This window comes from Zootoca vivipara, chromosome 10 (assembly GCF_965207765.1).
Source record: "Zootoca vivipara chromosome 10, rZooViv2.hap1.1, whole genome shotgun sequence".
In the NCBI taxonomy this organism is placed as follows: domain Eukaryota; kingdom Metazoa; phylum Chordata; class Lepidosauria; order Squamata; family Lacertidae; genus Zootoca; species Zootoca vivipara.
In genome coordinates, this window is record NC_142593.1 from 35,598,386 (window position 1) to 35,608,936 (window position 10,551).

At 38.4% G+C, this 10,551-nt stretch overlaps 1 protein-coding gene across 2 annotated transcripts in view; it reads left to right on the forward strand.

The window, feature by feature from the left end:
- JMY (junction mediating and regulatory protein, p53 cofactor) overlaps positions 1–7,562 on the forward strand; it is a 38,619-nt gene extending 31,057 nt beyond the window's left edge. The window contains exons 8-11 of one of the 2 annotated variants that reach the window (XM_035099530.3): positions 442–537; positions 1,090–1,621; positions 2,798–3,126; positions 5,352–7,562. In XM_035099530.3, coding sequence (XP_034955421.3) covers positions 442–537; positions 1,090–1,621; positions 2,798–3,105 — 936 coding nt within the window. In that variant the 3' untranslated portion in view covers positions 3,106–3,126; positions 5,352–7,562. The remainder of the gene's footprint in view (positions 1–441; positions 538–1,089; positions 1,622–2,797; positions 3,127–5,351) is intronic. The other variant, XM_060280248.2, reaches the window with a different exon arrangement.
- The last annotated feature ends 2,989 nt before the right edge of the window (positions 7,563–10,551 follow it).

Genomic DNA, 10,551 nt, shown 5'->3' on the forward strand with positions numbered 1-10,551 from the left:
TGATGGGTGGTTGGTGTGGAGATCTCTTCTGCACTGGAATGAGAAGAGGCAGTGGACAGAAGAGAAGAGAAAAGAAAAGAAAAGAAAGGAGAAAGCTGTCCACAAGAAGTGGTGTGTGGGAGTAGTGAAGTTTCTTCAGGGGGTTCCAAAGATTTATGTTTCCTAAGGCAGAAAGCAACTCTTTTTACACTTAAATTGAGCTCCTGGTGATTAAAATGAAAAACAAAGATTAACAATTCAATTTTTCTGTCTCATCAAAGATAGGATGCGTATGATGCCTGGATTAAGAGGTTTTGGTTTAAAACCTCTAACGAAAGGAAGAAAAAAGTTAACTTTAACTGGGACTAAGTGGTAGTGGGTGAAAGTTATTCCATCCCAATTAATCCCTCCTAGCCTGGTGTTTCTAACCCACAACTTTCATCTTTTTGTTTTCATTCTTAGAAGAGGGAGCAGTTGCAAGCTGAAGAAGAAAGAAAAAGCTCATGGGTTACTCAGGAACGACAGATAACACTGGACAGACTTCGAACATTTAAACAGGTAAATGGAAGAAAGTAGACATTCTACTGATGCTTCGTAAATTACACACACACACACACACAAATGATTGCGCACCAATAATAGCATCCTTTGACACAAGTACTTGTTCCAGAGAGCATGCATTAGCTATGGCTTCGTGTTGTTTGTATATGTGATGGCAACCATATATCTTTGCTATATAATGTGTGAAACTAACCTTCTTAATTATTAAACTATATATTCATATTCACAAGAAAATAGAAAAGAACATTGGAATTATTCTTAGGAAAAAATTGCGCTCTACTTCTCTGCATATTAATTAATTCCCATGTTTATGTTTCTCGGCTTACAAGTTAACCTGACAATTTTGAAAGGGTTGAATCATAATTTTATGTGAGCAGTTGAGGTTAGCAGTAATAAGTCTCTTGGCCTGAAATCCTAACCCCACTCACCTGGGAGTAAGCCCCATTGAATTCAGCAGGACTTACTTCTGAGTTTACAGGGTTAAGATTGTGCTGTTAGTCACCATGCTTTTGATGCTTGCCTAATTTTTAACTCATTCCCCCCCCCCAGCGCTATCCTGGACAGGTAATACTCAAATCAACCAGACTTCGACTGGCCCATGCAAGAAGAAAAAGTACAGCCAGTTCAACTTCATGTGCTGATCACCGTTTGTCGCTGCCTGTAACTACACAGACTGATGTGGTGGGGCAAGAAAAAAGAATACAACCTTTACAAATTCAGGAGTCTAGAAATTTAGGACCACTTGAAGATACTTCACCTCCCTGTGACGTTACCTCTGAATTTTCTCAAATTCCTTCTCCTCCTGCTCTTATCAGTAATGAACTTCAGCCCAATATAGTTAAGGAGGCACCAATGCCTCCTCCTCTCCCACCACCGCCGCCACCACCTCTGCCCACCAAGGAAGAGTCTACGCAGTGCTCTGAGAAGAGCAGTAGCCCTGTGAAACAACACAGCATTGAGAAGCCAGCACTGCTGACCACCATAGCACCATCAGCTCATTTCTTTGATAGCAGCCAGTTGGTCAGTGCCAAGAAGAAACTAAAGAAAATGGGCGATATGGAAGGCTTGCAAAGGAGAAGAGGTAGCTCTTCATTTCTCTTGAATGTGATTCAGGGAAAAGAAAAAGCAGTTTTTCTTACCTTGATTGATAAAATTAAAGGGTCCCTACCCCCCAAGAGAGCTTGGCTTTGTGATTTTTGAGCATGATCTCCCCAAATCATGTTTGAAACTGGCATTTTTGTGATGTTTCCCAGGGGAGGGGGTGTTAGTGGCTTTGAGCAAAAAAAAAGTTTTTACACCTGAAGTAGATCTCTGGATTCCAGCTGGTGGAATTAATGAAAACTCTTGATAACTCTGTTGATGTTTTTATCCAGATTTTGATTTCTGTTTTGTAAACATCGAACAATGGGAAAGGTGGCGTTGGTATATTTTAATTAATAAATAGTGACATTTTCAATGTCTTGAGTACAGGGTGTCAGTCTGCAGCTCAGAGTACTTATTTCATACTAGTCCCAAAAGTGTTTTGTTTTGTTTTTTAAAAAAGAAACCCCAGAACTTATATTTTAAGAACAAGATTCTTAGCAGATCTGTGGTTTTTAAATGAAAAGAATAAACATGATACAATGGATCTTAAAAATTAAGGGCACAGTCCAACCCATTGCCTAGGTAGACATGCATGTGTGGGAAGGAAGACGAGGAGGTGTCCAGGTTTGGTTGTTGCCCCTGTACACAAGGGCAGTTGGGTATGTAGAGGGATTGGGTTGGCTCTCTTAAGGAATAGCAGCCTCCCTCGATACCAGCTGCATTGTCCTAACATAGGAAGTTGAGCTAGATACTTACCGGACAGCTTGTGAGAACCAAAGACAACAGTGGGGGCTCATCTCTTGATGCAGTAGCTTCATTTCACCTTTTGAACTACATAACCCTCCAATTGTTTTGATCTTCTTTCTTATGGTCTTGATTATTGTGATCTAAGAATAATGTAGTTTTTTTCAAGAATTGTAGAAACAATGCATTAGAAATATATAGCAGCTTTTTGGTTTTTTTTTAACCTTCCATGTAGGAAATTCTCATCAACTGGATGTTGTATTCAAATGTGCTTTGAGGGTTGGGGAACCCAATGGAGTGGAGGTGGAGCTGCAAGGAGGAGGAGAGGAAAAGATTTCAGACATTGTTGGCTTTTGTGAATGTCTTGTTGAAATTTCATAGCATAAAATATGAGAAGTTGCAATGCTTACTGAACTCTGATTTTCTGCAGTGAGTTCCCCAATGGATGAGGTGTTGGCTTCCTTGAAACGTGGTAGCTTCCACCTGAGGAAGGTTGAGCAGAGAAATATCCCGCCTTTCCCTGATGAAGATGACAGCAATAACATCTTGGCACAGATAAGAAAAGGTGTGAAACTGAAGAAAGTGCAAAAGGATCTTATGAGAGAATCATTCACAATTCTACCTGATGATGACCCTTTGACACGCAGCATCCATGAAGCACTACGGCGAATTAAGGAAGCATCACCAGAGTCTGAAGATGAAGAGGAGAACCTGCCTTGCACAGACTGGGAAAATTAAGGAGTAATGTTTCTTCTTTTGGTATATATCTGCTTTCCTCAAATAGTAGTAGCACCTATAATAGTAGATCCTTGTTAGGAATGTGCTTAAGTTCTCCTACATTTACACAAGAGAAGTGCATGTGTGGCTTAAGATCCGCAGCCACTGTATAAACTCAAAATAGGCAGATTAGTGGGTCTGTGTTTATTTCTGCTTTTAGACTAAAACACAAAATGGCTTTATTCAAAATAATTTTTTATCAATAAATCATTGCTATTTTTCAAGTTCAGGCAATTTTTTAAATTAGTATTTCATAGCAGATTAATTTATTTTTATTTATTAAATTTTTGTACCACCCTTCATCTGAGCATCACAGGGCGGTTTACAATACAAAAACACAAAAATACATATACCACAGTAACAAGCAAAAACAATACACCCCACAGTTTAGAAGGCCAAATATTGTTTAAGTAGCCAAAGGCCTGGGAGAAGAGGAATGTTTTAGCCTGGCACCTAAAGGTGAGCAATTCCACATGCAGGGAGCCATAGTAGAAAAGGCCTGATATCGTGTTGCCACCCTCCAGAACTTCCACAGAGGAGACAAGGATGTTAGTACATTTAGGAAATCTCAGAACCATATTCATTAAGGTAGTATTGATGCTGGGGGGGGTGGGAGGTGGGGAAGCATATGGGAAAAGAAAGTTGGAACTTCTCACAAGGTACTTCTCAGAAGGAAACTTGCTTTGTCAGAATGAATATAGTTTCCTTACTTCTGACTGACAGGTGGCTCTGCTGCTTCCATTTTTACCAAAGTGTGTCTTAGCTAGTACTCCTAGAGTTATATGACGTGGCCTCCTTTCTAGTCATTGATTTGGGAGGAGTTTTCCTAATTCAGAGACCTGTTGCCCATTTTTTCTGGGTTGTTGAGCTGGCTGGCTAGGGGTGTTATATTCCACTGTTACAATTGGAGAGGAGAGATGCACACTATATTCCTCCCTAACTCTTCTAAAACATCTAAATTACAATTTGATGATATGGAATTTTGGAATATATTGATGCTAGTGCTTATTTGAACAAAATTAAAGAAAAGCAAGATCTTTTCCCATTTACAGCATCTTTCTTAAATGGTGATATGTTTGCAGGATGCTGGAAACTTGGAAAGGCAATATTTGCAAGCAAACCTTGACTGTTTGAATCAACAGCATGAACAAAGTGGGAAAGATTGTGTTCATGAAGGGGGTTAAGATTTAGGGGGAAATTGTGTGAAAACCTTAATCTGATTTCTGGGTTGCAGGTGGAAACATATGTTGCATTAGTGGAATGTAAGATTTGTCTCATCACGGTTGTTATCAATTTGACGGAGGTGACCCTACTGAATTAATGTGTGAATTGGCATGCCAATAACTAATTGCAATATATTTAATCAAAATGAAGGTCACTTCCAAAGTCTGCAAGGCAAGTTTTCCCGTAAAGCGGGAATCAATTTAATATTGTAGCCCTTTCAAAGGATGAAATTACTAATTTACTCTGTAAATCAATCTGCAGTGGAAAAATCTCTATAAAAAGTAAAGCATACATAAACTAAAGCTACAAATGTTCCACTCATCCACAGATCTTTACGTACAGTAGTTAAACCAGGCATAGGCAAACTCGGCCTTCCAGATGTTTTGGGACTACAACTCCCATCATCCCTGAGCACTGGTCCTGTTAGCTAGGGATGATGGGAGTTGTAGTTCCAAAACATATGGAGAGCCAAGGTTGCCTATGGCTGCTCTAGCCCAGGTTAGGTGACTTAGACTGGCAGCAACTCTTCTCAGGTTCTCAGAAAGGAGATTCTCTGCCAGCCCTGGATTGAAAATGGAACTGTCGATAAGCAAAGCAGGTACTGCTGTGGTATCAGTGTTTTCATATGCACACCTGCAAAACAGTGTTGACATTGAGTTTTTACACTAGCACTCTTGTTGTGGGCAGAGGAGGAAAGGGTCCTCTTGATTCAGTATTCCAAGCAGGTGATGTGGGGAGGGAAAGACTAATCATATTAATGAGCTGTTGGGAGAGCTAAGCCTCTCCTTTTCTTCTACTAATTTTCCCCGTCATATCTTCAGCTAGAGCAGCCTGTCACAGAACGTGGCCTGCATACTCAGAGATGCCAAGGAGGAATAGGTGTTTGAAAAGCACATTTTGATGCGGCCTCTAAAGGACTAGAATTTGATTTAAAAAGCAACTTTACAGTTTGTCCTTCAGCTGTTTTTTGTTTGTTTAAACAGGTGGTGAGGATTCCACAGAATAATGATTTTCTTTTCACTTCTGAACATCCGTAGTCAACAGTTTGATCACCACCTTCTGTCTGGGAAAGGTGTCATCTGACAAACAATTTGATATGTGCAGAAGAGCTTAAAATGCATTTTTTTAAAATTATGGTAGACGATTCTGATGGGATCAATAACTACCTTATTAGATATGTATTTTGCAGAACACTGAGGAGAACGAACCATTCAAGATATTTCTGGTTCTTCGCTCACTTTTTACAGTCGTGTGAAACACTAAATCAGCACCTATTGCAGCAGAGCTTCTTCCCAACATAATTTACCAGGACAGGTATGCAATCTGACCTTTGGTTCACTGAAGACTTCACTGTTTAATCAACAAATTGTTACTTTCACATCAGCTTCTATTACAGCAACAGGAATTCTCCTAAAGATCTTTATCTCTCACTATATTTGTCATGTAAGAAGTGGATTTCAGAGATATAATGCATTTTAACTATTCATTGTACAAAATACAAGTTAGTTTGAAAATGGGAACAAATGGCTCTACAGAATAACAGGAAACCCCCTAAGAGTGGAATACATATACTTAAGAATGTATTGTTTACAGCCTAGTACATTTAAAATGGCATATAGCGGAACCCTTTAGAAGGCCATGTATACCGTGTACATCTTGTATTTTTAAATTAGAATTTCCCATGCGCGTATAAATAGAAACATTTTAATTGCAGGACTGAGTGTTAGATAATAAAGTTACATAAAATTTTATTTATAGAAGCAATATTTTATAATGAGAATACTTAAAATTATTTTTGTCTATTAGTTTGACTGTTCTTTGATTACTCTAAGGAACCTTTATTTAAAGTAAATTCAAAACTGAAATCCAATTTTACTGTTAAGTTGTGGAAGTTATATTTTTTCCAGTTTTCATTATTCCTATCATTGTTAAAATATTTGAATTATGTAACAGCCTGCTTATTTGAAAAAACACTTCATTTTTAACCCTGGTTGTATAATGGTCTAAAGGAGGCACAGCCTTTGGTACAGTGAATATCTAAAGCAACGTAATCCCAAACAGCATGACTAATAGCTGCAGGCAGCTCATTTTTTAATAACAGAGTACTATACTGATTAGTATTTCTGCACCAGGGCTAGTCTTACCCTTATTAAAATGCTCTCTAATGAAAATTTCTGCTTGTAGGAGAATCTTGTGCTTGACAAACTGTGATCCCTTATAATAGGAAAAATCCATTTTAAAATAATTTACTATATTCACTGCCCTGTTGTAAGTAGATGCATATTGGATGGAATGCATTTAGTAAGACCACTCACCTTTCATAGTAAGAGGTTAAATGTCTTGCTCTTTTTCCTTTTAAAAATACTTGGGAGTACCCTGAATACTTGACAATACATTTAACAGTCCAGCTCAACTCTTAGAAATATTTGGGTGTGCAAAAGTGACTACCTAGGCTAGTAATAATAATGAGAAATATTTTATCAGGATATCTGCCATTCTGTTGTTGTTGTTTTTTTTTAAAAAGCTTATTGCCTTATATGGTATGAAATGCTGTCCTTTCCCAAAGGTAACCTTGAGAATAGTGTAAGTTCAATTATTGTGAGAACGCCTTCTGTTGGGGAGAAAAAGAACTGTATTAGGAACTGAACATTAATTTTCTGAAAAACAAGACAACCCATTTCCTTTCCAAGTTACTGCATATTAACCAAAATCACATTATGCACTGTGTGGTTACAGTCACAGGTAATGCAAGATTTGGTGGTGGCAATAACTAAATAGCTGCAAAATGTAACTGTTGACCTTTAGCATAAACCATAATATATGTAGTTGGTGTGCCTTTGCCATTTAGTCACCTCCATTTAGTCACACTCCAAATTCCCACTGTATAATATATTGTGTTTGAAAGTTTAGTTGTAGCCCAAAACACTAACTTCTAAAAATTAGGATGACATGGATCATGTAAAGCTTTACACAATCAATTGCAGCAGGAGCTCTGAATGACAAAAATTGCTAGACAATTCACATAATCAAGGAGACATAACTTATTGAAAATTGAGAGTAACACTCCTTATGCTTAACACTCTTTTGCAACTGCAAATTTTAAATTCCTATGGAAAGTTTATAAAGCTCTCAATATGATTGTGAAATGTTCAGGCTATATATATGGAATCTTTCCTTTGAAAGCTCTAGTTGTTGTTTTTTTAAATAAACTGTTTCTGACAGTTTAATTAATGCAAAAAAACCACCTGGGTTTTGGCGCTATAAAAATGGCCTGTTTCAGAGGAACATATTTTATACATACTTGGCTGCTGTACTGTGGCTGATCTCCTATCCAGAGTTTTCCTTTAGACTTAGTTTCCCCCCATAATCTGTTAGGAAGAAGAGATTAACCTGGGTGCCAGTAGTGCAATTCCTTATAATTATATTCCCACATGTTTTGCTTTTGCTTTTAATTAATAGTGATTCCCAATTTTATTTCTTGAAGCCATTGCATACCAGCTGAGAACTCACAGTGCTCTAGTCTAGTACATTTATTGCAGCAGACTTAGCAAATGTATGAGCATTTAAGAAAAGTTATTGATGAATGCTGCTTGAACTGGCATTCATACCTAAATCTATGCAGCTGACATGCATGAAAAAATGCATTCTAGTATTTTGTATGCTGTAGGTCAGGCAAAGGCAACCTTGGCTCTCCAGATGTTTTGGAACTACAACTCCCATGATCCCTGACCACTGGCCCTGTTAGCTAGGGATCATGGGAGTTGTAGTTCCAAAACATCTGGAGAGCCAAGGTTGTCTATGCCAGCTGTAGACTGACTGCGGTACATGGTTGTACTGCAGCCGTTTTTCTCAATTTCTTGTCCACAATGCATTCTGTCAAGAAATGTTGTGATCTACCTGGATGCCCCTGAACTGGTGGAAGACTAGCTCAAGAAACTATAAATGCCAGGAGGTGATGAGTCGTGTGTTTGGCAGTTTGGCAGCAAGGGGGCCAAAGTGTTTTATTTCCACTAGAAAAACAAATTATGTTCAACAGCAACATTTATTAAAGTGGTTTCATCTTCTGCAGCATGATCCCATAAGTCTTTTAGTTGCTTGGTTTATTTGTATACTGACTATATTCTTTAGTATAGATAGTTTTGCTTCTTATTTCAACCATTTGTTTGTAAAGCTTTTCAGAGTAGAGCAGCTTACCAGTATATTATAAAATTGGTAACCACAAAAACAAATTAGCAGCACTAAATTATGTATTGCTGGTGCATTCCAAGTTTTTGCGTTTGAGTTGTTTTATGTAGACACTGTCTTCAGAGAATCAGGTGCATTTTTGTCACACAGTCTAGTGAAAAGGGGGGGAACTTTCACTGAAAGTCAATGTTCTCTTTTTATTTGCACTGACTTTAAAGAGTGAACTGTAAAACTATTTGGATTTATGAGCATTATTTTATTTTCGCTGTAATGCTTTTGTAATTTGGTTACCTGTGTTACTCATAACGAACCCAGAAGCATGAAACAAGATATATCTAGTGTTGGTGAACTGTTAACAAGCAAATAAGCTTATTGAAAAGGAGGTATAAGAGATGCTTGTTGCAAGAGATGTAAGCACCTTATTGAGAGGATGTGGAATTTTAAAATACTACTAGAGTCAATAGTCAATAGTTGTGTGCTATCAATATTGAGACTAATCTATTAGCAATCTATTCATGGAAGTAGATTGCAGCACCAACCACCATGAAAGGGGACATCCAGATTCAATATGGTGTCCTGCTCTTCTGACTGCTTCGATCATGCCTTAGGCAGGCTGATGCCCTGTGGTGAAGCAGCAGCCACATAGCCTTTTAGTAGAGAAAAGCACATTGTTTTGTTACTGTGTGTAATGGTTTGAAAAATAAAGCACTAGCGGTTTTATCCTATAATTAATTTTAAAGCTTCCAACAAAAAAATAATGTATATTAATTGCTACATGAAATCTCATGTAATTAAAATCAAATTTGGGCCATGGTGAATGGTCTATTTTGCAAAGTTGTTTTCTAATGTTTTGCACAACCTTTTCTGCTATTTAAGACAATTTCCTGGGAATTCCTAGCTTTGAACATAAAAATCAACAGCAAACAGATAAACATCATAAGAGCCTGCTGGATCAGGCCAGTGTCACATCTGTTCCAACATCCTGTTCTCACAGTGGCCAGCCAGGTGCCCATGAGAAGCATGGAAGCAGGACCTGAGCACAGCAGCAGTCTACCCACTACTGGACGTGGAACACGGTCAATGTGGCTAGTAGGCTGTTATACCTGGCCTTTATTGGTCAATGTACTTTCTAGACCTGGGCGTCAGAATTTTATTTATTCTGTTTTCTAGTATGGGTGTTCACACTATCTTTGATTGAGAGTCCAATTCAGAAAATACTTTCTTCGTCGCTTTATTCCCAGGAGGAGCTGAAGAGTGGGCTAAAGGTTAGAATGGTCCCTCCCCACCATTAATTGTAGGTAAAACAGAACCTCTGGTCAATCAGCTTGAACATGTGAGGTCAAAAAGAGGGGAGCAGGGGTGTTCATGGTGGGCTTACCCCCTCCAATATCTTCCACACCCAACCTTGCCATGTTGAGTGGGGAGCTTCTAAGACTGTTCAACATGCTGATAAGCATGCTCATGGCTGAGATTGGGCTCCTGGCTGGAGAGATTTTTGGGCACTTTGACACTTCCTTCAGGACTTGATGCTAAACATGCAAATGGCTGAAGTGGAAGCAGAACTAGTACATGTGTCCCTAGCCTCCTTACACATCTTTTGCCCTCATATGTTTGGGCTGAATATCTGAAAAGGGCTAACTGAGCCACAATCACTAGTGGCATCCATAAATAAATTCTAGCCAATGGGAGAAAGCCTTTCGTATGTTCCACCATAAAAACAATGTTTCGTTTTTAAAAAGCTGTCAGTAACAGCAAGGGACCAAGGGCTGGTTTGAATGTAACACTAAGCCATAGCTTAATGTTACAGAAATGAGCTGCACCCTTGGGCTTACACTCTTATATATTCACTGTCTAGTTCAAAACAAATCACTGTTCGTTGGTAGGTCTGAAGTAGTGATTAGTTTTAAAGTATGGTTTATTGAAACAAACCAGGATTAAACTCTTAATCAGGCTTGTTCACGTGACACTGGCTAAACTGTGGTTTAGTATTATATCTGA